General features: G+C 55.4%; 1 protein-coding gene and 1 long non-coding RNA gene across 2 annotated transcripts; one reads left to right on the plus strand and one right to left on the minus strand.

Moving 5' to 3' along the window:
• Positions 1-7,122: 7,122 nt before the first annotated feature.
• Positions 7,123-12,187, minus strand: LOC145514077 (uncharacterized). The gene is made up of 3 exons (XM_081511157.1): positions 8,738-12,187; positions 8,026-8,338; positions 7,123-7,775 (listed from the first exon to the last, which is right to left on the minus strand). The coding sequence occupies exons 1-3, from the start codon at positions 8,972-8,974 to the stop codon at positions 7,147-7,149; spliced, it is 1,179 nt and encodes a 392-aa protein (XP_081367283.1). The 5' UTR covers positions 8,975-12,187; the 3' UTR covers positions 7,123-7,146.
• Positions 12,188-12,613: 426 nt separating this feature from the next.
• LOC145514120 (uncharacterized) lies at positions 12,614-24,818 on the plus strand. Its single transcript, XR_014059840.1, has 2 exons — positions 12,614-12,726; positions 24,553-24,818. It is a non-coding gene; the product is annotated as an uncharacterized LOC145514120 (long non-coding RNA).
• Positions 24,819-25,824: the final 1,006 nt, after the last annotated feature.

Raw genomic sequence — 25,824 nt, forward strand, 5'->3', positions numbered from 1 at the left:
TGTCTCTGCGAGGGCAAGTCTCGGTTCTCCATCTGGCCTCGGTGGATCCCTGGGTCCTGCACCTGGAGCCACCACCTCTGTAGGGACAGGTCTGGGAAGTAGAGCCTGGTTCCAGTTGGAGGCCAGTGCTAGAGCTGGGGGAGAAGCAAAGTTTGCCCACAGGCCAGCCTTGGCATGTGCGTATCCCGGGACAGAAAGCTTCCAAGAGATTCCCAAAGAATACCCAGGGTCGGATGTCTTTTGGGACTGAAGTGTGCAAGATGGGGGTGGGGGTGTGAGGCCAGCGCTTGCTGCAGGCCCAGCAGCATCTTTCGGGGACTCGTCCGTGTGTAGCTCAGCACCCCCTCCCCACACACTCCCGTGCACCAGCCCCAGCGTCCTCACCTCTGTGCTCTGGCGTGCTGGGCTCCAGGTCCTCCTGCTGCCTCAGAGGCCGGGGTTCTCGGGACTCTGGGTCGGAGCCGGGTGTGCTGAGCTCCGTGGCAGCCTCAGACTGGGCCGCCGGGTGTATCCTGGGCGGTGTCTCGGCAGCAGGCCTTCCCCGCCTCCGCTTCGCCCCCGGTGGGGCTGATGCCTCCGTGGGCACGCTCACCTGGAGCCTGCACTGGGCCTCACGGGCGGGGGGGTGGTGCTCCGACCCCTCCCTCCGGGAGGTGGACGGGGTGTCCCCGTCCTCGGCCTCATCACGTGGGAAGCTCTGCAACGACAGTGACCGTCAGCCAGCCGTGCTGGGAGTTTTCCGAGCTGGGCCTGGCCAGTGGAGCCGCTGCTTCTGCCTGCTCGAACTTCTCTTCCCAGAAGGGTCAGAGACGTGTGTCTGCTCAGATCCCCACCCGGGAGGAAAGAGACCCACCTGAGGGTGTGAGGTCAGCCTGGGCGGCCGGCGCTGCCCGCACTCTCCCCATCCCACCCAGCCTGCTCTCCCCTGGGGTGTGGACACAACTTCTCCGCAGGCTTCTGACCCCACATCCGCCTGGGCTTCCTTGAGGGAGACACACCCCGAGAAACCCGCATCCACACACACAGGCAAAGGACCCGCTGTTTCCGGGTGGCATGGGAGAGGTGGCCTGGCCCCGACTGGGGCTCCCCGTGTTACCTTTCTGTTTCTCCGGGCAAAGGGCCAGAGGCCTCTCGGGGGTGCCCTGAGCCAACGTCGACAGGGTGCCCACGCTCACTGCCTGTGAGCTCTCCTGAGGCCCCGGCCTCTGGGCAGGGGCAAGCAGCAGAACATCCTGGCAGCAAGTGATCTGGCTGGGGGCTCCTCTCCGCTCTGGAGGCCTGGATACCCGGGTTGCGGGTTCTGTTGGGTTCTGTTGCCGGCAGGTGACATCATTTCCTGGGGTTCGTGCTGAGGTCCCTTCCCCAAAACTTCGCAAGGGAATCTCTGGGTTTCTGACTGCTCGACCACCCCCCTTAGGCCATGTGCAGGCACAGTGACAGCCACACAGCCCAGCCCACAGCCCTGGGGAGGCCTGGGTGCAGCCAGGGCCTGAGCTCCGAGGACCCCGCTGCTCTCAGACCAGGCTCCTTCTTCTCATAAGTGGTGTGGCCCTGGACAAGCATATGCCCCTCAGGGTTTCCCCGGTCTCTCCATCTGCAGAGTGGGGGTCATTCTCCCATCTGTTTCCTAGGTCTGTCGGCCTACGAGCAGCTCCATGCCTTTCCACCTGGGGCTGATATCACGTGGAGCTTGTGCGCTGAGACTTCAGAAAGAAAGACTCCATCCAGGGCTGACACAGCACAGAATGGGGCAGAACGAGGCCTGGATGCGCCGTGGTACCCAGGAAAAGGCACTCCCCCTCCTGACTGTTTGGAGACCCCGCATGCAAGTTGGAGGACCGAAAGGAAGACTCGAAGGTCTCCCTCTCTGATAGAAAAGAGTAGCCAACTTTCTGGTCCTCTGTTTCCATTGAGATTCTGTTCAAGTGTCCCAGCTCGGCTTCTGCGGGTGGCTGAGCTTCTAATGGCTCCCTGCGTTCTTGTCTTTTCCTCTCCAAACCTTCCGTCCGTTTCCCCCTTCTGGGGTGGATGGGCGCTGTCATTGCTTCTACCTTCGAGACAGATTGATGAAAAGTCTGGACCATCGACTCCTTTCCTCTCTTTGGTTCCGTGTCTCTCTCTGGCTGTGTCCCTCTCTTTTCCTTTCTCGATTCAGTGTGTGTCTTCCTCTTTCTCTCTCGTGTGTGGAAGGATGGATGCTAGGAATGCACATGTATATGATTAGATGAGGGTTATGTTTTAGGGATAGGTTAGAGGGAGAGAAAGGCTTTAGGTCGGAGTTGGTCATGGGGGAAGGGTCAAGGGTGGTGGTGGTGTTTCTTGGAATCTGAGTGCTGTGCATTCTTCGTCTCTTTCCATATGAACCCCTTCTCAGATACACCACTTGCAAGGAGTCTCTCATGTTCCGTTTCCTATCTTTTGCATTTGTGAATGCTTAGCTTCTCTGTTGTGAAGAGGTTCCATTGGATGGATACCCATTGGTGTACTTGGTTTCCCTCTTTCCCTTACTTGAAGAGACCCATTTCTACCTCCGCCCAGCAAATGGCAAGGAGACTCTGATGTTAAGGAGCCTTTGACCTACGCTTCTTTGTAGCTATCTCATGACATCAGTCTTTAGGGTGAGGTTTTTCCCCGATATTGAGGTGGTGTGAGATCAAAACCAATAGCGTTCTTCAGATGTAGCTGTCTGGTTTTCCCATGGACATTGATTGAAGAGGCTTTCTTGTTCCCATTTGGATATTCTCCCCTTCTGTGTCAGAGATGAGTTGACCTTGGATGCCGGGGTTTGTTTCTGGACCCTCAACTTTATTCCATCGATCTGGATCTGTGTGTGTTGTTGTATTCCCAATAGCGTACTGTCCTGCTGCTGCCGCTGCGGCTAAGTCACTTCAGTCGTGTCTGACTCTGCGCGACCCCATGGCCTGCAGCCTACCAGGCTCCTCCGTCCAGGGCATTTTCCAGGCAAGAGTACTGGAGTGGGTCGCCATCGCCTTCTCCGATACTCTCCTGAGGATCCTAGTTTGGTCGTCTAATTTCCTTTCACACAACCTTGGACGTCCGTATCGGGGCTTTTTCGCCGGATTGTATTGACAATTTAGGCTCTTTTCTGTTTCCGTAACCCCTTTTGCAATTCTTTGTTCGGTGCGAACATGCATTGGCATTTTGGGAGGAATAGCATCGAAGCTGTGGATTGCCTTGTGGGGCTGTGACATCATTTTCCCAATAGGAATTCTTTCAAGCCCTGAGCACAGCTTCTCTTTCCAGTGATTGGTGTGGGCTTGATCTTCTTTCTTCCATCTCTCGCCGTTTTGTGAGAACAGGTCCTTCCTTCCCTTCTGGGTTAGATGGACTCGTGGGTATCACTTCAGTGAATGGCATTGTCAGAGGGGGTGATAATTCCCTTCTCATTGGAAGACTTTGCTGTGAGTATTAGAAGTGCAAGTGATTTCTCTTCCCCTTCCTCCCTGTCCATCTCTCAGAGCCACCGGGAAACAGAGGCCTCATCCAGGGTCACACAGGCCTGAGGGAGTGCAACTAGACTGTTGTTTCTTCAGGCCCTCAGTGCTGGACATCATCCGGGATACTCTGTGTGTGTCTTCCTCAGTCTGGCGTCCCTTCAGACCTTTCCCTAGTTTTCACAGGCTTGTTGTGTTGGTGTTCTTTGTCTGTTTGGAGACACGTCCTTGAGAAGCTTTGTGTTTCCACTCATTCGTCTCGCGATGTATGACCTGTCTTTTGCTTTTGTAATGAGGTCTTTCCCACGGTAGATATCTTTGATTTTGCAAAGTCCACTGTATTCTCTGGGTTGTTTTGTGGACTGCCTTTTAGTTTTGTGTGTGAAGACTCAAAGCACGTGTCCGGTTTCTGCTCATTGTTCTTCTAGATTTGTGACAAGTTTTCATGGGAACTTTGTCTAGGGATAACTGGAAGTGAACTCGGTGTAAGGTGTCAAGTCTCCATCTCCATTCATGTCATGCCCTGCAGTTTCCAATTCCCTGTTCCTGAGTGGTTTTGGAGACCTTGTGGGAAGTTTGGTTGCATCGGAGTTTGCATTTCCACCTTGAGTAGATTCACACTGTTCTGCCCTCAGGGACACTGTCAAGGGGGAGTGAGGAGCAGCCTGCACTTGCAGCAGTGACCACACGGTGGGGCGAGTGCTGCTGTCCCCTCTGGGAGCCCCAGGCCACAGGCATCCCAGTGAGGAGCCAGCTCTGTGCTCAGCTGAAAGGAGTTAGTCTCTCAGGAGCCTCTGAGCCCTTGCCTTTGGATCACCCAGGGTGGGCATTTACTGTGACAGAAAAAAATTGCCCTGAATTCCATGGACGGATGAGCCTGGCTGTGTAGAGTTCGTGAGTTGCCGTGAATCAGACACAACTGAGGACACAAAAACTCAATAGACTAAAACACTTTTTGGGGGTGGGGGGAGTGAAAGGGGGTGATGTGGGGTTTTTTGTCTTATATAATAGCCAAGGGAAATCTAGTTTAAACCTAAATTCACATAGATGGGAAAGGTATAGCTCTCCGTCACCCTATTAAAAAAAAAAAAAAAAACGACTTAACTTTTCTGAAAGTTTATTTAGTAGCTTCCTTGAGCAGTTCATTGTGAAGCATTTTTTTTTTTTCTGTGACATTGGCCTCATTAAAAAGTACGGTTTGCGTTTACTGGATAATTTTGTTCATTGGTTTGTTAGGGAATCTTGGTAATATTTGAGTTTCCTGGGGAGCATGGTCACATGACCTGGCCCTGGCCAATCGGTGCGTTCCACCTCCCTGGCCACTGTGATTGGCTCCGGACTGGGGCAGTGCCCAATCGGGGCCCAGGGCCGGGCCTGACGTTGGAAGCCAGGGGAAGACGAGCTCTCGTCCTGCTGGGGTAGGGGAAGGGGTGGGGCCGGGGGAGGTCAGGCTCCAGCAGTGGGAGGGGCTTGAGGTCCGCCTGCGGCAGTTGGTGACCTTCCTGCTCCCCTCAGGGCAGAGCCGCCGGCCTGAGAATGAGGGCGCTGCTGAGCCCAGGGGCTGGGATGGCCCGTTGCTGCTGTGGTCCCAGAGCTCCACCCGAGACCTGAGGGAGGCCGTCTGCCCGTGAGTCCTCTCCCGCTTGTCTGTCAGCTTGTTTGAAGCATGCTGGGTTTTCTGCCCAGCTGGCTAAGGGGAGTCCCTGGAAATGCAAGGGTGTGGGTTTTGGCAGACTTCAGGGAAGACATGCCAGATGAGCCTGGGAGACTCCAGCTTAATCTGGATTCAGGAGATATCTCTTCGGGCCAGCTAGTAATTGTAGGATAAGCCTAATGAGTCTTCACAGGATGAAGAGAGTAACGTGCCAAGGTAGCAATCGATGTCCTCCTTCGAGAGGATGAAGCTGGTGCTCAGAGAAGGGGGGAACTTGGCCACAGCAAGGAGGTGTGCACCCAGACAGAACCCCCAGATCCGGCCATTTGAGCTCAGGGAGGCCAGTGGTGTGGCTTGTCCCTGTGGCAGGGGCCGAGGCACGCAGCCCACCCTGATTCCTGCGGGGGCCTGACTTGGGAAGTGCCATCTGGTAGCTTTGAGACTCACCAAACCAAATTGCACTGGAGAGGGGAAGGACACCTTCCTTCATCCACCCCCCACCCCCGCCGGATTCCCACATACCCTGACCCCTTTCTCTGGATTTCGGAGCCATTTCCAGAGTCCCGCTCATATGACCTCATTCGAAGTGCACTGTGGACGAGCTGCCATGTGCAGCTGCTACCACAGCAGCCAAGGGCTTTAGCTCCCGAGTACCTCCCTTCCTTTGGAACTTGGGGGCCCTCTACTCCCCACTTGCACACCACAGACCTTTGCTGAGGATTGTGGGGACCCTCACTCAGTTTGCAGCACGTTGTAGCCATCCCTGTCCTCTCAATACCTCCCTTGCAACTCAGCTTGTGAGCTCCTTTGGAGCAGCGTGGCCCACCTGGCTGCAACGGAAGAGACACAGCTGACAGGGAAACAACAGCTTAGATCTGACAGCCGGAAAGCTCTGTCAAAAGGGACCTCCCTCTTCACACCGTAGAGGCTGTAGGAGCCGCCAGGGTTTGGGAACCAGTGCTGGGGCCAAAATGACTCCACAGCTGTTTTCCTTCCTGGGGAGGGTTCTGGCTCCAGTGGGAATGGCTCAAGTCTCCTAAGGTTCTGAAAGCCCACTGTGTGCAGATTCACGGTACACAGAGAGGAGAAGGTGGAGTCCTGCCCTGGAGGTGGGCACAGCTCACGGATGAGCCAGGCAGGCAGGCAGGCAGGCAGGCAGGGCATGAGAACACCTGAGCTGCCTTCATGAGTGAATGGTGTGGGGGCAGAGGAAGAGAAGCCGGTCTGCTCCCTCATGTGGTGCCCAGGGCAGGTTGTCCCCAGAGGCAACCCTTACGACGGTGAGGACTATCACTACTGTTTCCCAAGGGGTTCCGTCGGTGCGTGTCTTCCCCGGAGCGGTCAGGCCGTCTCTAAAGTACACTGGCCATGGGCATTGCCTCTCCTTGGAACTTCCCATGTGTTTCTCTTTTTTATGGAACAGTGATTTTTTAGAGGGGTTCTGGGCCACAAGGTTGTTGGGTCATTTTCTAGCCTTCTGTCGTGAAGAACGCTTTCCTGGGCGTTGGGGTGGTTTGTTGCTCCAGCTCCCTTTCTTGGCTTCTTTTGGGAGCTGGTGCAACAAGAGGAGCTCAGCCTCTGCCTTCTGGCTGAGATGTCACCCTTCAAACAGCAATGCCTGCCTGGAGATAATGATGGCATTTGCCAAAAGGGCTTCGTTTGGCACATGATATCTTGAAAGGACGTACACCGTCCTTTCAGCTATCAAAGGCTAGTTCAAATGACATACAAATGAGAACTCTCCAATGGAGTCTTACAGTAGGTGGAGAGTCCGAAAAAAACTCCTTCAGTCATTTCACTGAGAGTCATTGATTGGGGACACCAAGAATATAGGAAGGAATGCAGAAAGAAAAGATGAAATTGTGTTCAGGATCGGGGGGAGGGATGAACAGGGCGTGCTTGCCTTGAATCCAGGCTTTGTTGGGGGGTGGGGCATAAAGATCGAACGGGTCTGAAACTACAAATTGGGATGGTAACACAGTATCACCAGAGTTACACAACAGTGTTCCCAAATTGCAACAATGATGAAAAAGTTTACTAATCCCAACTTAACCAAGAGAAATACAGGAAACCATACACAAAATAAAACATCACCAGAAAGGTGGAAACAAACCAAATGCAAAGCAGTTCAGGGGAAAGGAACTCCATGTCCCCTGGGGGCAGACCGAGTTGCCGGCGTCCACGGTGAGCAGACAGGGATGGAGGCTGCAGAGCCGACCGCTCCCCTGGACGTGGTGTTTCCGGCAAGGGCTCTGGGTCTCTGCCCAGAGCGGGGGCTCGTTCTTCCTGCAGGGGCGAGTGAGTCATCGTCGGCGTCTGGGTGTTGCGCGGGAGCCAGGGCAGGCTCCCCCTGCCGAGGCGGTGACTCCTCCTCTGCCTCGGGTTCTCCTGCCAAAGCCCGAGCAGGTACAGGTGCACGTGGAGGTGGAGGTTATGGCTGAGGGGGTGGGACGTCAGTGCCTGGGGCTGGGGGCCCTGCAGGCACGGAGATCCGATCTGCCCGGTGTGCTGGCCAGTACCCAGCTGGCCTGGTGTCTCTGCGAGGGCAAGTCTCGGTTCTCCATCTGGCCTCGGTGGATCCCTGGGTCCTGCACCTGGAGCCACCACCTCTGTAGGGACAGGTCTGGGAAGTAGAGCCTGGTTCCAGTTGGAGGCCAGTGCTAGAGCTGGGGGAGAAGCAAAGTTTGCCCACAGGCCAGCCTTGGCATGTGCGTATCCCGGGACAGAAAGCTTCCAAGAGATTCCCAAAGAATACCCAGGGTCGGATGTCTTTTGGGACTGAAGTGTGCAAGATGGGGGTGGGGGTGTGAGGCCAGCGCTTGCTGCAGGCCCAGCAGCATCTTTCGGGGACTCGTCCGTGTGTAGCTCAGCACCCCCTCCCCACACACTCCCGTGCACCAGCCCCAGCGTCCTCACCTCTGTGCTCTGGCGTGCTGGGCTCCAGGTCCTCCTGCTGCCTCAGAGGCCGGGGTTCTCGGGACTCTGGGTCGGAGCCGGGTGTGCTGAGCTCCGTGGCAGCCTCAGACTGGGCCGCCGGGTGTATCCTGGGCGGTGTCTCGGCAGCAGGCCTTCCCCGCCTCCGCTTCGCCCCCGGTGGGGCTGATGCCTCCGTGGGCACGCTCACCTGGAGCCTGCACTGGGCCTCACGGGCGGGGGGGTGGTGCTCCGACCCCTCCCTCCGGGAGGTGGACGGGGTGTCCCCGTCCTCGGCCTCATCACGTGGGAAGCTCTGCAACGACAGTGACCGTCAGCCAGCCGTGCTGGGAGTTTTCCGAGCTGGGCCTGGCCAGTGGAGCCGCTGCTTCTGCCTGCTCGAACTTCTCTTCCCAGAAGGGTCAGAGACGTGTGTCTGCTCAGATCCCCACCCGGGAGGAAAGAGACCCACCTGAGGGTGTGAGGTCAGCCTGGGCGGCCGGCGCTGCCCGCACTCTCCCCATCCCACCCAGCCTGCTCTCCCCTGGGGTGTGGACACAACTTCTCCGCAGGCTTCTGACCCCACATCCGCCTGGGCTTCCTTGAGGGAGACACACCCCGAGAAACCCGCATCCACACACACAGGCAAAGGACCCGGTGTTTCCGGGTGGCATGGGAGAGGTGGCCTGGCCCCGCCTGGGGCTCCCCGTGTTACCTTTCTGTTTCTCCGGGCAAAGGGCCAGAGGCCTCTCGGGGGTGCCCTGAGCCAACGTCGACAGGGTGCCCACGCACACTGCCTGTGAGCTCTCCTGAGGCCCCGGCCTCTGGGCAGGGGCAAGCAGCAGAACATCCTGGCAGCAAGTGATCTGGCTGGGGGCTCCTCTCCGCTCTGGAGGCCTGGATACCCGGGTTGCGGGTTCTGTTGGGTTCTGTTGCCGGCAGGTGACATCATTTCCTGGGGTTCGTGCTGAGGTCCCTTCCCCAAAACTTCGCAAGGGAATCTCTGGGTTTCTGACTGCTCGACCACCCCCCTTAGGCCATGTGCAGGCACAGTGACAGCCACACAGCCCAGCCCACAGCCCTGGGGAGGCCTGGGTGCAGCCAGGGCCTGAGCTCCGAGGACCTCGCTGCTCTCAGACCAGGCTCCTTCTTCTCATAAGTGGTGTGGCCCTGGACAAGCATATGCCCCTCAGGGTTTCCCCGGTCTCTCCATCTGCAGAGTGGGGGTCATTCTCCCATCTGTTTCCTAGGTCTGTCGGCCTACGAGCAGCTCCATGCCTTTCCACCTGGGGCTGATATCACGTGGAGCTTGTGCGCTGAGACTTCAGAAAGAAAGACTCCATCCAGGGCTGACACAGCACAGAATGGGGCAGAACGAGGCCTGGATGCGCCGTGGTACCCAGGAAAAGGCACTCCCCCTCCTGACTGTTTGGAGACCCCGCATGCAAGTTGGAGGACCGAAAGGAAGTCTCGAAGGTCTCCCTCTCTGATAGAAAAGAGTAGCCAACTTTCTGGTCCTCTGTTTCCATTGAGATTCTGTTCAAGTGTCCCAGCTCGGCTTCTGCGGGTGGCTGAGCTTCTAATGGCTCCCTGCGTTCTTGTCTTTTCCTCTCCAAACCTTCCGTCCGTTTCCCCCTTCTGGGGTGGATGGGCGCTGTCATTGCTTCTACCTTCGAGACAGATTGATGAAAAGTCTGGACCATCGACTCCTTTCCTCTCTTTGGTTCCGTGTCTCTCTCTGGCTGTGTCCCTCTCTTTTCCTTTCTCGATTCAGTGTGTGTCTTCCTCTTTCTCTCTCGTGTGTGGAAGGATGGATGCTAGGAATGCACATGTATATGATTAGATGAGGGTTATGTTTTAGGGATAGGTTAGAGGGAGAGAAAGGCTTTAGGTCGGAGTTGGTCATGGGGGAAGGGTCAAGGGTGGTGGTGGTGTTTCTTGGAATCTGAGTGCTGTGCATTCTTCGTCTCTTTCCATATGAACCCCTTCTCAGATACACCACTTGCAAGGAGTCTCTCATGTTCCGTTTCCTATCTTTTGCATTTGTGAATGCTTAGCTTCTCTGTTGTGAAGAGGCTCCATTGGATGGATACCCATTGGTGTACTTGGTTTCCCTCTTTCCCTTACTTGAAGAGACCCATTTCTACCTCCGCCCAGCAAATGGCAAGGAGACTCTGATGTTAAGGAGCCTTTGACCTACGCTTCTTTCTAGCTATCTCATGACATCAGTCTTTAGGGTGAGGTTTTTCCCCGATATTGAGGTGGTGTGAGATCAAAACCAATAGCGTTCTTCAGATGTAGCTGTCTGGTTTTCCCATGGACATTGATTGAAGAGGCTTTCTTGTTCCCATTTGGATATTCTCCCCTTCTGTGTCAGAGATGAGTTGACCTTGGATGCCGGGGTTTGTTTCTGGACCCTCAACTTTATTCCATCGATCTGGATCTGTGTGTGTTGTTGTATTCCCAATAGCGTACTGTCCTGCTGCTGCCGCTGCGGCTAAGTCACTTCAGTCGTGTCTGACTCTGCGCGACCCCATGGCCTGCAGCCTACCAGGCTCCTCCGTCCAGGGCATTTTCCAGGCAAGAGTACTGGAGTGGGTCGCCATCGCCTTCTCCGATACTCTCCTGAGGATCCTAGTTTGGTCGTCTAATTTCCTTTCACACAACCTTGGACGTCCGTATCGGGGCTTTTTCGTCGGATTGTATTGACAATTTAGGCTCTTTTCTGTTTCCGTAACCCCTTTTGCAATTCTTTGTTCGGTGCGAACATGCATTGGCATTTTGGGAGGAATAGCATCGAAGCTGTGGATTGCCTTGTGGGGCTGTGACATCATTTTCCCAATAGGAATTCTTTCAAGCCCTGAGCACAGCTTCTCTTTCCAGTGATTGGTGTGGGCTTGATCTTCTTTCTTCCATCTCTCGCCGTTTTGTGAGAACAGGTCCTTCCTTCCCTTCTGGGTTAGATGGACTCGTGGGTATCACTTCAGTGAATGGCATTGTCAGTGGGGGTGATAATTCCCTTCTCATTGGAAGACTTTGCTGTGAGTATTAGAAGTGCAAGTGATTTCTCTTCCCCTTCCTCCCTGTCCATCTCTCAGAGCCACCGGGAAACAGAGGCCTCATCCAAGGTCACACAGGCCTGAGGGAGTGCAACTAGACTGTTGTTTCTTCAGGCCCTCAGTGCTGGACATCATCCGGGATACTCTGTGTGTGTCTTCCTCAGTCTGGCGTCCCTTCAGACCTTTCCCTAGTTTTCACAGGCTTGTTGTGTTGGTGTTCTTTGTCTGTTTGGAGACACGTCCTTGAGAAGCTTTGTGTTTCCACTCATTCGTCTCGCGATGTATGACCTGTCTTTTGCTTTTGTAATGAGGTCTTTCCCACGGTAGATACCTTTGATTTTGCAAAGTCCAGTGTATTCTCTGGGTTGTTTTGTGGACTGCCTTTTAGTTTTGTGTGTGAAGACTCAAAGCACGTGTCCGGTTTCTGCTCATTGTTCTTCTAGATTTGTGACAAGTTTTCATGGAAACTTTGTCTAGGGATAACTGGAAGTGAACTCGGTGTAAGGTGTCAAGTCTCCATCTCCATTCATGTCATGCCCTGCAGTTTCCAATTCCCTGTTCCTGAGTGGTTTTGGAGACCTTGTGGGAAGTTTGGTTGCATCGGAGTTTGCATTTCCACCTTGAGTAGATTCACACTGTTCTGCCCTCAGGGACACTGTCAAGGGGGAGTGAGGAGCAGCCTGCACTTGCAGCAGTGACCACACGGTGGGGCGAGTGCTGCTGTTCCCTCTGGGAGCCCCAGGCCACAGGCATCCCAGTGAGGAGCCAGCTCTGTGCTCAGCTGAAAGGAGTTAGTCTCTCAGGAGCCTCTGAGCCCTTGCCTTTGGATCACCCAGGGTGGGCATTTACTGTGACAGAAAAAAATTGCCCTGAATTCCATGGACGGAAGAGCCTGGCTGTGTAGAGTTCGTGAGTTGCCGTGAATCAGACACAACTGAGGACACAAAAACTCAATAGACTAAAACACTTTTTGGGGGTGGGGGGAGTGAAAGGGGGTGATGTGGGGTTTTTTGTCTTATATAATAGCCAAGGGAAATCTAGTTTAAACCTAAATTCACATAGATGGGAAAGGTATAGCTCTCCGTCACCCTATTAAAAAAAAAAAAAAAAAACGACTTAACTTTTCTGAAAGTTTATTTAGTAGCTTCCTTGAGCAGTTCATTGTGAAGCATTTTTTTTTTTTTTCTGTGACATTGGCCTCATTAAAAAGTACGGTTTGCGTTTACTGGATAATTTTGTTCATTGGTTTGTTAGGGAATCTTGGTAATATTTGAGTTTCCTGGGGAGCATGGTCACATGACCTGGCCCTGGCCAATCGGTGCGTTCCACCTCCCTGGCCACTGTGATTGGCTCCGGACTGGGGCAGTGCCCAATCGGGGCCCAGGGCCGGGCCTCACGTTGGAAGCCAGGGGAAGACGAGCTCTCGTCCTGCTGGGGTAGGGGAAGGGGTGGGGCCGGGGGAGGTCAGGCTCCAGCAGTGGGAGGGGCTTGAGGTCCGCCTGCGGCAGTTGGTGACCTTCCTGCTCCCCTCAGGGCAGAGCCGCCGGCCTGAGAATGAGAGCGCTGCTGAGCCCAGGGGCTGGGATGGCCCGTTGCTGCTGTGGTCCCAGAGCTCCACCCGAGACCTGAGGGAGGCCGTCTGCCCGTGAGTCCTCTCCCGCTTGTCTGTCAGCTTGTTTGAAGCATGCTGGGTTTTCTGCCCAGCTGGCTAAGGGGAGTCCCTGGAAATGCAAGGGTGTGGGTTTTGGCAGACTTCAGGGAAGACATGCCAGATGAGCCTGGGAGACTCCAGCTTAATCTGGATTCAGGAGATATCTCTTCGGGCCAGCTAGTAATTGTAGGATAAGCCTAATGAGTCTTCACAGGATGAAGAGAGTAACGTGCCAAGGTAGCAATCGATGTCCTCCTTCGAGAGGATGAAGCTGGTGCTCAGAGAAGGGGGGAACTTGGCCACAGCAAGGAGGTGTGCACCCAGACAGAACCCCCAGATCCGGCCATTTGAGCTCAGGGAGGCCAGTGGTGTGGCTTGTCCCTGTGGCAGGGGCCGAGGCACGCAGCCCACCCTGATTCCTGCGGGGGCCTGACTTGGGAAGTGCCATCTGGTAGCTTTGAGACTCACCAAACCAAATTGCACTGGAGAGAGGAAGGACACCTTCCTTCATCCACCCCCCACCCCCGCCGGATTCCCACATACCCTGACCCCTTTCTCTGGATTTCGGAGCCATTTCCAGAGTCCCGCTCATATGACCTCATTCGAAGTGCACTGTGGACGAGCTGCCATGTGCAGCTGCTACCACAGCAGCCAAGGGCTTTAGCTCCCGAGTACCTCCCTTCCTTTGGAACTTGGGGGCCCTCTACTCCCCACTTGCACACCACAGACCTTTGCTGAGGATTGTGGGGACCCTCACTCAGTTTGCAGCACGTTGTAGCCATCCCTGTCCTCTCAATACCTCCCTTGCAACTCAGCTTGTGAGCTCCTTTGGAGCAGCGTGGCCCACCTGGCTGCAACGGAAGAGACACAGCTGACAGGGAAACAACAGCTTAGATCTGACAGCCGGAAAGCTCTGTCAAAAGGGACCTCCCTCTTCACACCGTAGAGGCTGTAGGAGCCGCCAGGGTTTGGGAACCAGTGCTGGGGCCAAAATGACTCCAGAGCTGTTTTCCTTCCTGGGGAGGGTTCTGGCTCCAGTGGGAATGGCTCAAGTCTCCTAAGGTTCTGAAAGCCCACTGTGTGCAGATTCACGGTACACAGAGAGGAGAAGGTGGAGTCCTGCCCTGGAGGTGGGCACAGCTCACGGATGAGCCAGGCAGGCAGGCAGGCAGGCAGGGCATGAGAACACCTGAGCTGCCTTCATGAGTGAATGGTGTGGGGGCAGAGGAAGAGAAGCCGGTCTGCTCCCTCATGTGGTGCCCAGGGCAGGTTGTCCCCAGAGGAAACCCTTACGACGGTGAGGACTATCACTGCTGTTTCCCAAGGGGTTCCGTCGGTGCGTGTCTTCCCCGGAGCGGTCAGGCCGTCTCTAAAGTACACTGGCCATGGGCATTGCCTCTCCTTGGAACTTCCCATGTGTTTCTCTTTTTTATGGAACAGTGATTTTTTAGAGGGGTTCTGGGCCACAAGGTTGTTGGGTCATTTTCTAGCCTTCTGTCGTGAAGAACGCTTTCCTGGGCGTTGGGGTGGTTTGTTGCTCCAGCTCCCTTTCTTGGCTTCTTTTGGGAGCTGGTGCAACAAGAGGAGCTCAGCCTCTGCCTTCTGGCTGAGATGTCACCCTTCAAACAGCAATGCCTGCCTGGAGATAATGATGGCATTTGCCAAAAGGGCTTCGTTTGGCACATGATATCTTGAAAGGACGTACACCGTCCTTTCAGCTATCAAAGGCTAGTTCAAATGACATACAAATGAGAACTCTCCAATGGAGTCTTACAGTAGGTGGAGAGTCCGAAAAAAACTCCTTCAGTCATTTCACTGAGAGTCATTGATTGGGGACACCAAGAATATAGGAAGGAATGCAGAAAGAAAAGATGAAATTGTGTTCAGGATCGGGGGGAGGGATGAACAGGGCGTGCTTGCCTTGAATCCAGGCTTTGTTGGGGGGTGGGGCATAAAGATCGAACGGGTCTGAAACTACAAATTGGGATGGTAACACAGTATCACCAGAGTTACACAACAGTGTTCCCAAATTGCAACAATGATGAAAAAGTTTACTAATCCCAACTTAACCAAGAGAAATACAGGAAACCATACACAAAATAAAACATCACCAGAAAGGTGGAAACAAACCAAATGCAAAGCAGTTCAGGGGAAAGGAACTCCATGTCCCCTGGGGGCAGACCGAGTTGCCGGCGTCCACAGTGAGCAGACAGGGATGGAGGCTGCAGAGCCGACCGCTCCCCTGGACGTGGTGTTTCCGGCAAGGGCTCTGGGTCTCTGCCCAGAGCGGGGGCTCGTTCTTCCTGCAGGGGCGAGTGAGTCATCGTCGGCGTCTGGGTGTTGCGCGGGAGCCAGGGCAGGCTCCCCCTGCCGAGGCGGTGACTCCTCCTCTGCCTCGGGTTCTCCTGCCAAAGCCCGAGCAGGTACAGGTGCACGTGGAGGTGGAGGTTCTGGCTGAGGGGGTGGGACGTCAGTGCCTGGGGCTGGGGGCCCTGCAGGCACGGAGATCCGATCTGCCCGGTGTGCTGGCCAGTACCCAGCTGGCCTGGTGTCTCTGCGAGGGCAAGTCTCGGTTCTCCATCTGGCCTCGGTGGATCCCTGGGTCCTGCACCTGGAGCCACCACCTCTGTAGGGACAGGTCTGGGAAGTAGAGCCTGGTTCCAGTTGGAGGCCAGTGCTAGAGCTGGGGGAGAAGCAAAGTTTGCCCACAGGCCAGCCTTGGCATGTGCGTATCCCGGGACAGAAAGCTTCCAAGAGATTCCCAAAGAATACCCAGGGTCGGATGTCTTTTGGGACTGAAGTGTGCAAGATGGGGGTGGGGGTGTGAGGCCAGCGCTTGCTGCAGGCCCAGCAGCATCTTTCGGGGACTCGTCCGTGTGTAGCTCAGCACCCCCTCCCCACACACTCCCGTGCACCAGCCCCAGCGTCCTCACCTCTGTGCTCTGGCGTGCTGGGCTCCAGGTCCTCCTGCTGCCTCAGAGGCCGGGGTTCTCGGGACTCTGGGTCGGAGCCGGGTGTGCTGAGCTCCGTGGCAGCCTCAGACTGGGCCGCCGGGTGTATCCTGGGCGGTGTCTCGGCAGCAGGCCTTCCCCGCCTCCGCTTCGCCCCCGGTGGGGCTGATGCCTCCGTGGGCACGCTCACCTGGAGCCTGCACTGGGCCTCACGGGCGGGGGGGTGGTGCTCCGACCCCTCCCTCCGGGAGGTGGACGGGGTGTCCCCGTCCTCGGCCTCATCACGTGGGAAGCTCTGCAACGACAGTGACCGTCAGCCAGCCGTGCTGGGAGTTTTCCGAGCTGGGCCTGGCCAGTGGAGCCGCTGCTTCTGCCTGCTCGAACTTCTCTTCCCAGAAGGGTCAGAGACGTGTGTCTGCTCAGATCCCCACCCGGGAGGAAAGAGACCCACCTGAGGGTGTGAGGTCAGCCTGGGCGGCCGGCGCTGCCCGCACTCTCCCCATCCCACCCAGCCTGCTCTCCCCTGGGGTGTGGACACAACTTCTCCGCAGGCTTCTGACCCCACATCCGCCTGGGCTTCCTTGAGGGAGACACACCCCGAGAAACCCGCATCCACACACACAGGCAAAGGACCCGCTGTTTCCGGGTGGCATGGGAGAGGTGGCCTGGCCCCGCCTGGGGCTCCCCGTGTTACCTTTCTGTTTCTCCGGGCAAAGGGCCAGAGGCCTCTCGGGGGTGCCCTGAGCCAACGTCGACAGGGTGCCCACGCTCACTGCCTGTGAGCTCTCCTGAGGCCCCGGCCTCTGGGCAGGGGCAAGCAGCAGAACATCCTGGCAGCAAGTGATCTGGCTGGGGGCTCCTCTCCGCTCTGGAGGCCTGGATACCCGGGTTGCGGGTTCTGTTGGGTTCTGTTGCCGGCAGGTGACATCATTTCCTGGGGTTCGTGCTGAGGTCCCTTCCCCAAAACTTCGCAAGGGAATCTCTGGGTTTCTGACTGCTCGACCACCCCCCTTAGGCCATGTGCAGGCACAGTGACAGCCACACAGCCCAGCCCACAGCCCTGGGGAGGCCTGGGTGCAGCCAGGGCCTGAGCTCCGAGGACCCCGCTGCTCTCAGACCAGGCTCCTTCTTCTCATAAGTGGTGTGGCCCTGGACAAGCATATGCCCCTCAGGGTTTCCCCGGTCTCTCCATCTGCAGAGTGGGGGTCATTCTCCCATCTGTTTCCTAGGTCTGTCGGCCTACGAGCAGCTCCATGCCTTTCCACCTGGGGCTGATATCACGTGGAGCTTGTGCGCTGAGACTTCAGAAAGAAAGACTCCATCCAGGGCTGACACAGCACAGAATGGGGCAGAACGAGGCCTGGATGCGCCGTGGTACCCAGGAAAAGGCACTCCCCCTCCTGACTGTTTGGAGACCCCGCATGCAAGTTGGAGGACCGAAAGGAAGACTCGAAGGTCTCCCTCTCTGATAGAAAAGAGTAGCCAACTTTCTGGTCCTCTGTTTCCATTGAGATTCTGTTCAAGTGTCCCAGCTCGGCTTCTGCGGGTGGCTGAGCTTCTAATGGCTCCCTGCGTTCTTGTCTTTTCCTCTCCAAACCTTCCGTCCGTTTCCCCCTTCTGGGGTGGATGGGCGCTGTCATTGCTTCTACCTTCGAGACAGATTGATGAAAAGTCTGGACCATCGACTCCTTTCCTCTCTTTGGTTCCGTGTCTCTCTCTGGCTGTGTCCCTCTCTTTTCCTTTCTCGATTCAGTCTGTGTCTTCCTCTTTCTCTCTCGTGTGTGGATGGATGGATGCTAGGAATGCACATGTATATGATTAGATGAGGGTTATGTTTTAGGGATAGGTTAGAGGGAGAGAAAGGCTTTAGGTCGGAGTTGGTCATGGGGGAAGGGTCAAGGGGGGTGGTGGTGTTTCTTGGAATCTGAGTGCTGTGCATTCTTCGTCTCTTTCCATATGAACCCCTTCTCAGATACACCACTTGCAAGGAGTCTTTCATGTTCCGTTTCCTATCTTTTGCATTTGTGAATGCTTAGCTTCTCTGTTGTGAAGAGGTTCCATTGGATGGATACCCATTGGTGTACTTGGTTTCCCTCTTTCCCTTACTTGAAGAGACCCATTTCTACCTCCGCCCAGCAAATGGCAAGGAGACTCTGATGTTAAGGAGCCTTTGACCTACGCTTCTTTCTAGCTATCTCATGACATCAGTCTTTAGGGTGAGGTTTTTCCCCGATATTGAGGTGGTGTGAGATCAAAACCAATAGCGTTCTTCAGATGTAGCTGTCTGGTTTTCCCATGGACATTGATTGAAGAGGCTTTCTTGTTCCCATTTGGATATTCTCCCCTTCTGTGTCAGAGATGAGTTGACCTTGGATGCCGGGGTTTGTTTCTGGACCCTCAACTTTATTCCATCGATCTGGATCTGTGTGTGTTGTTGTATTCCCAATAGCGTACTGTCCTGCTGCTGCCGCTGCGGCTAAGTCACTTCAGTCGTGTCTGACTCTGCGCGACCCCATGGCCTGCAGCCTACCAGGCTCCTCCGTCCAGGGCATTTTCCAGGCAAGAGTACTGGAGTGGGTCGCCATCGCCTTCTCCGATACTCTCCTGAGGATCCTAGTTTGGTCGTCTAATTTCCTTTCACACAACCTTGGACGTCCGTATCGGGGCTTTTTCGTCGGATTGTATTGACAATTTAGGCTCTTTTCTGTTTCCGTAACCCCTTTTGCAATTCTTTGTTCGGTGCGAACATGCATTGGCATTTTGGGAGGAATAGCATCGAAGCTGTGGATTGCCTTGTGGGGCTGTGACATCATTTTCCCAATAGGAATTCTTTCAAGCCCTGAGCACAGCTTCTCTTTCCAGTGATTGGTGTGGGCTTGATCTTCTTTCTTCCATCTCTCGCCGTTTTGTGAGAACAGGTCCTTCCTTCCCTTCTGGGTTAGATGGACTCGTGGGTATCACTTCAGTGAATGGCATTGTCAGTGGGGGTGATAATTCCCTTCTCATTGGAAGACTTTGCTGTGAGTATTAGAAGTGCAAGTGATTTCTCTTCCCCTTCCTCCCTGTCCATCTCTCAGAGCCACCGGGAAACAGAGGCCTCATCCAGGGTCACACAGGCCTGAGGGAGTGCAACTAGACTGTTGTTTCTTCAGGCCCTCAGTGCTGGACATCATCCGGGATACTCTGTGTGTGTCTTCCTCAGTCTGGCGTCCCTTCAGACCTTTCCCTAGTTTTCACAGGCTTGTTGTGTTGGTGTTCTTTGTCTGTTTGGAGACACGTCCTTGAGAAGCTTTGTGTTTCCACTCATTCGTCTCGCGATGTATGACCTGTCTTTTGCTTTTGTAATGAGGTCTTTCCCACGGTAGATACCTTTGATTTTGCAAAGTCCAGTGTATTCTCTGGGTTGTTTTGTGGACTGCCTTTTAGTTTTGTGTGTGAAGACTCAAAGCACGTGTCCGGTTTCTGCTCATTGTTCTTCTAGATTTGTGACAAGTTTTCATGGAAACTTTGTCTAGGGATAACTGGAAGTGAACTCGGTGTAAGGTGTCAAGTCTCCATCTCCATTCATGTCATGCCCTGCAGTTTCCAATTCCCTGTTCCTGAGTGGTTTTGGAGACCTTGTGGGAAGTTTGGTTGCATCGGAGTTTGCATTTCCACCTTGAGTAGATTCACACTGTTCTGCCCTCAGGGACACTGTCAAGGGGGAGTGAGGAGCAGCCTGCACTTGCAGCAGTGACCACACGGTGGGGCGAGTGCTGCTGTTCCCTCTGGGAGCCCCAGGCCACAGGCATCCCAGTGAGGAGCCAGCTCTGTGCTCAGCTGAAAGGAGTTAGTCTCTCAGGAGCCTCTGAGCCCTTGCCTTTGGATCACCCAGGGTGGGCATTTACTGTGACAGAAAAAAATTGCCCTGAATTCCATGGACGGAAGAGCCTGGCTGTGTAGAGTTCGTGAGTTGCCGTGAATCAGACACAACTGAGGACACAAAAACTCAATAGACTAAAACACTTTTTGGGGGTGGGGGGAGTGAAAGGGGGTGATGTGGGGTTTTTTGTCTTATATAATAGCCAAGGGAAATCTAGTTTAAACCTAAATTCACATAGATGGGAAAGGTATAGCTCTCCGTCACCCTATTAAAAAAAAAAAAAACAACGACTTAACTTTTCTGAAAGTTTATTTAGTAGCTTCCTTGAGCAGTTCATTGTGAAGCATTTTTTTTTTTTTTTCTGTGACATTGGCCTCATTAAAAAGTACGGTTTGCGTTTACTGGATAATTTTGTTCATTGGTTTGTTAGGGAATCTTGGTAATATTTGAGTTTCCTGGGGAGCATGGTCACATGACCTGGCCCTGGCCAATCGGTGCGTTCCACCTCCCTGGCCACTGTGATTGGCTCCGGACTGGGGCAGTGCCCAATCGGGGCCCAGGGCCGGGCCTGACGTTGGAAGCCAGGGGAAGACGAGCTCTCGTCCTGCTGGGGTAGGGGAAGGGGTGGGGCCGGGGGAGGTCAGGCTCCAGCAGTGGGAGGGGCTTGAGGTCCGCCTGCGGCAGTTGGTGACCTTCCTGCTCCCCTCAGGGCAGAGCCGCCGGCCTGAGAATGAGGGCGCTGCTGAGCCCAGGGGCTGGGATGGCCCGTTGCTGCTGTGGTCCCAGAGCTCCACCCGAGACCTGAGGGAGGCCGTCTGCCCGTGAGTCCTCTCCCGCTTGTCTGTCAGCTTGTTTGAAGCATGCTGGGTTTTCTGCCCAGCTGGCTAAGGGGAGTCCCTGGAAATGCAAGGGTGTGGGTTTTGGCAGACTTCAGGGAAGACATGCCAGATGAGCCTGGGAGACTCCAGCTTAATCTGGATTCAGGAGATATCTCTTCGGGCCAGCTAGTAATTGTAGGATAAGCCTAATGAGTCTTCACAGGATGAAGAGAGTAACGTGCCAAGGTAGCAATCGATGTCCTCCTTCGAGAGGATGAAGCTGGTGCTCAGAGAAGGGGGGAACTTGGCCACAGCAAGGAGGTGTGCACCCAGACAGAACCCCCAGATCCGGCCATTTGAGCTCAGGGAGGCCAGTGGTGTGGCTTGTCCCTGTGGCAGGGGCCGAGGCACGCAGCCCACCCTGATTCCTGCGGGGGCCTGACTTGGGAAGTGCCATCTGGTAGCTTTGAGACTCACCAAACCAAATTGCACTGGAGAGAGGAAGGACACCTTCCTTCATCCACCCCCCACCCCCGCCGGATTCCCACATACCCTGACCCCTTTCTCTGGATTTCGGAGCCATTTCCAGAGTCCCGCTCATATGACCTCATTCGAAGTGCACTGTGGACGAGCTGCCATGTGCAGCTGCTACCACAGCAGCCAAGGGCTTTGGCTCCCGAGTACCTCCCTTCCTTTGGAACTTGGGGGCCCTCTACTCCCCACTTGCACACCACAGACCTTTGCTGAGGATTGTGGGGACCCTCACTCAGTTTGCAGCACGTTGTAGCCATCCCTGTCCTCTCAATACCTCCCTTGCAACTCAGCTTGTGAGCTCCTTTGGAGCAGCGTGGCCCACCTGGCTGCAACGGAAGAGACACAGCTGACAGGGAAACAACAGCTTAGATCTGACAGCCGGAAAGCTCTGTCAAAAGGGACCTCCCTCTTCACACCGTAGAGGCTGTAGGAGCCGCCAGGGTTTGGGAACCAGTGCTGGGGCCAAAATGACTCCAGAGCTGTTTTCCTTCCTGGGGAGGGTTCTGGCTCCAGTGGGAATGGCTCAAGTCTCCTAAGGTTCTGAAAGCCCACTGTGTGCAGATTCACGGTACACAGAGAGGAGAAGGTGGAGTCCTGCCCTGGAGGTGGGCACAGCTCACGGATGAGCCAGGCAGGCAGGCAGGCAGGCAGGGCATGAGAACACCTGAGCTGCCTTCATGAGTGAATGGTGTAGGGGCAGAGGAAGAGAAGCCGGTCTGCTCCCTCATGTGGTGCCCAGGGCAGGTTGTCCCCAGAGGAAACCCTTACGACGGTGAGGACTATCACTGCTGTTTCCCAAGGGGTTCCGTCGGTGCGTGTCTTCCCCGGAGCGGTCAGGCCGTCTCTAAAGTACACTGGCCATGGGCATTGCCTCTCCTTGGAACTTCCCATGTGTTTCTCTTTTTTATGGAACAGTGATTTTTTAGAGGGGTTCTGGGCCACAAGGTTGTTGGGTCATTTTCTAGCCTTCTGTCGTGAAGAACGCTTTCCTGGGCGTTGGGGTGGTTTGTTGCTCCAGCTCCCTTTCTTGGCTTCTTTTGGGAGCTGGTGCAACAAGAGGAGCTCAGCCTCTGCCTTCTGGCTGAGATGTCACCCTTCAAACAGCAATGCCTGCCTGGAGATAATGATGGCATTTGCCAAAAGGGCTTCGTTTGGCACATGATATCTTGAAAGGACGTACACCGTCCTTTCAGCTATCAAAGGCTAGTTCAAATGACATACAAATGAGAACTCTCCAATGGAGTCTTACAGTAGGTGGAGAGTCCGAAAAAAACTCCTTCAGTCATTTCACTGAGAGTCATTGATTGGGGACACCAAGAATATAGGAAGGAATGCAGAAAGAAAAGATGAAATTGTGTTCAGGATCGGGGGGAGGGATGAACAGGGCGTGCTTGCCTTGAATCCAGGCTTTGTTGGGGGGTGGGGCATAAAGATCGAACGGGTCTGAAACTACAAAGTGGGATGGTAACACAGTATCACCAGAGTTACACAACAGTGTTCCCAAATTGCAACAATGATGAAAAAGTTTACTAATCCCAACTTAACCAAGAGAAATACAGGAAACCATACACAAAATAAAACATCACCAGAAAGGTGGAAACAAACCAAATGCAAAGCAGTTCAGGGGAAAGGAACTCCATGTCCCCTGGGGGCAGACCGAGTTGCCGGCGTCCACGGTGAGCAGACAGGGATGGAGGCTGCAGAGCCGACCGCTCCCCTGGACGTGGTGTTTCCGGCAAGGGCTCTGGGTCTCTGCCCAGAGCGGGGGCTCGTTCTTCCTGCAGGGGCGAGTGAGTCATCGTCGGCGTCTGGGTGTTGCGCGGGAGCCAGGGCAGGCTCTCCCTGCCGAGGCGGTGACTCCTCCTCTGCCTCGGGTTCTCCTGCCAAAGCCCGAGCAGGTACAGGTGCACGTGGAGGTGGAGGTTCTGGCTGAGGGGGTGGGACATCAGTGCCTGGGGCTGGGGGCCCTGCAGGCACGGAGATCCGATCTGCCCGGTGTGCTGGCCAGTACCCAGCTGGCCTGGTGTCTCTGCGAGGGCAAGTCTCGGTTCTCCATCTGGCCTCGGTGGATCCCTGGGTCCTGCACCTGGAGCCACCACCTCTGTAGGGACAGGTCTGGGAAGTAGAGCCTGGTTCCAGTTGGAGGCCAGTGCTAGAGCTGGGGGAGAAGCAAAGTTTGCCCACAGGCCAGCCTTGGCATGTGCGTATCCCGGGACAGAAAGCTTCCAAGAGATTCCCAAAGAATACCCAGGGTCGGATGTCTTTTGGGACTGAAGTGTGCAAGATGGGGGTGGGGGTGTGAGGCCAGCGCTTGCTGCAGGCCCAGCAGCATCTTTCGGGGACTCGTCCGTGTGTAGCTCAGCACCCCCACCCCACACACTCCCGTGCACCAGCCCCAGCGTTCTCACCTCTGTGCTCTGGCGTGCTGGGCTCCAGGTCCTCCTGCTGCCTCAGAGGCCGGGGTTCTCGGGACTCTGGGTCGGAGCCGGGTGTGCTGAGCTCCGTGGCAGCCTCAGACTGGGCCGCCGGGTGTATCCTGGGCGGTGTCTCGGCAGCAGGCCTTCCCCGCCTCCGCTTCGCCCCCGGTGGGGCTGATGCCTCCGTGGGCACGCTCACCTGGAGCCTGCACTGGGCCTCACGGGCGGGGGGGTGGTGCTCCGACCCCTCCCTCCGGGAGGTGGACGGGGTGTCCCCGTCCTCGGCCTCATCACGTGGGAAGCTCTGCAACGACAGTGACCGTCAGCCAGCCGTGCTGGGAGTTTTCCGAGCTGGGCCTGGCCAGTGGAGCCGCTGCTTCTGCCTGCTCGAACTTCTCTTCCCAGAAGGGTCAGAGACGTGTGTCTGCTCAGATCCCCACCCGGGAGGAAAGAGACCCACCTGAGGGTGTGAGGTCAGCCTGGGCGGCCAGCGCTGCCCACACTCTCCCCATCCCACCCAGCCTGCTCTCCCCTGGGGTGTGGACACAACTTGTCTGCAGGCTTCTGACCCCACCTCCGCCTGGGCTTCCTTGAGGGAGACACACCCCGAGAAACCCGCATCCACACACACAGGCAAAGGACCCGGTGTTTCCGGGTGGCATGGGAGAGGTGGCCTGGCCCCGCCTGGGGCTCCCCGTGTTACCTTTCTGTTTCTCCGGGCAAAGGGCCAGAGGCCTCTCGGGGGTGCCCTGAGCCAACGTCGACAGGGTGCCCACGCTCACTGCCTGTGAGCTCTCCTGAGGCCCCGGCCTCTGGGCAGGGGCAAGCAGCAGAACATCCTGGCAGCAAGTGATCTGGCTGGGGGCTCCTCTCCGCTCTGGAGGCCTGGATACCCGGGTTGCGGGTTGTGTTGGGTTCTGTTGCCGGCAGGTGACATCATTTCCTGGGGTTCGTGCTGAGGTCCCTTCCCCAAAACTTCGCAAGGGAATCTCTGGGTTTCTGACTGCTCGACCACCCCCCTTAGGCCATGTGCAGGCACAGTGACAGCCACACAGCCCAGCCCACAGCGCTGGGGAGGCCTGGGTGCAGCCAGGGCCTGAGCTCCGAGGACCCCGCTGCTCTCAGACCAGGCTCCTTCTTCTCATAAGTGGTGTGGCCCTGGACAAGCATATGCCCCTCAGGGTTTCCCCGGTCTCTCCATCTGCAGAGTGGGGGTCATTCTCCCATCTGTTTCCTAGGTCTGTCGGCCTACGAGCAGCTCCATGCCTTTCCACCTGGGGCCGATATCACGTGGAGCTTGTGCGCTGAGACTTCAGAAAGAAAGACTCCATCCAGGGCTGACACAGCACAGAATGGGGCAGAACGAGGCCTGGATGCACCGTGGTACCCAGGAAAAGGCACTCCCCCTCCTGACTGTTTGGAGACCCCGCATGCAAGTTGGAGGACCGAAAGGAAGACTCGAAGGTCTCCCTCTCTGATAGAAAAGAGTAGCCAACTTTCTGGTCCTCTGTTTCCATTGAGATTCTGTTCAAGTGTCCCAGCTCGGCTTCTGCGGGTGGCTGAGCTTCTAATGGCTCCCTGCGTTCTTGTCTTTTCCTCTCCAAACCTTCCGTCCGTTTCCCCCTTCTGGGGTGGATGGGCGCTGTCATTGCTTCTACCTTCGAGACAGATTGATGAAAAGTCTGGACCATCGACTCCTTTCCTCTCTTTGGTTCCGTGTCTCTCTCTGGCTGTGTCCCTCTCTTTTCCTTTCTCGATTCAGTCTGTGTCTTCCTCTTTCTCTCTCGTGTGTGGATGGATGGATGCTAGGAATGCACATGTATATGATTAGATGAGGGTTATGTTTTAGGGATAGGTTAGAGGGAGAGAAAGGCTTTAGGTCGGAGTTGGTCATGGGGGAAGGGTCAAGGGTGGTGGTGGTGTTTCTTGGAATCTGAGTGCTGTGCATTCTTCGTCTCTTTCCATATGAACCCCTTCTCAGATACACCACTTGCAAGGAGTCTCTCATGTTCCGTTTCCTATCTTTTGCATTTGTGAATGCTTAGCTTCTCTGTTGTGAAGAGGTTCCATTGGATGGATACCCATTGGTGTACTTGGTTTCCCTCTTTCCCTTACTTGAAGAGACCCATTTCTACCTCCGCCCAGCAAATGGCAAGGAGACTCTGATGTTAAGGAGCCTTTGACCTACGCTTCTTTCTAGCTATCTCATGACATCAGTCTTTAGGGTGAGGTTTTTCCCCAATATTGAGGTGGTGTGAGATCAAAACCAATAGCGTTCTTCAGATGTAGCTGTCTGGTTTTCCCATGGACATTGATTGAAGAGGCTTTCTTGTTCCCATTTGGATATTCTCCCCTTCTGTGTCAGAGATGAGTTGACCTTGGATGCCGGGGTTTGTTTCTGGACCCTCAACTTTATTCCATCGATCTGGATCTGTGTGTGTTGTTGTATTCCCAATAGCGTACTGTCCTGCTGCTGCCGCTGCGGCTAAGTCACTTCAGTCGTGTCTGAC

This window comes from Giraffa tippelskirchi, chromosome 7 (genome assembly GCF_054371585.1).
Source record: "Giraffa tippelskirchi isolate mGirTip1 chromosome 7, T2T-mGirTip1v1.2.pri, whole genome shotgun sequence".
NCBI classification, from domain to species: Eukaryota; Metazoa; Chordata; class Mammalia; order Artiodactyla; family Giraffidae; genus Giraffa; species Giraffa tippelskirchi.

Excerpts from the sequence above, each read along its gene's own strand:
- LOC145514077 (XM_081511157.1), bottom strand. The coding sequence starts at position 8,974 with ATGATGTCACCTGCCGGCAACAGAACCCAACAGAACCCGCAACCCGGG. Across the intron at positions 8,339-8,737 it reads TTGCCCGGAGAAACAGAAAG|AGCTTCCCACGTGATGAGGC; the intron begins GTAACACGGGGA and ends CTGTCGTTGCAG. Across the intron at positions 7,776-8,025 it reads CAGCACGCCAGAGCACAGAG|CTCTAGCACTGGCCTCCAAC; the intron begins GTGAGGACGCTG and ends CTTCTCCCCCAG.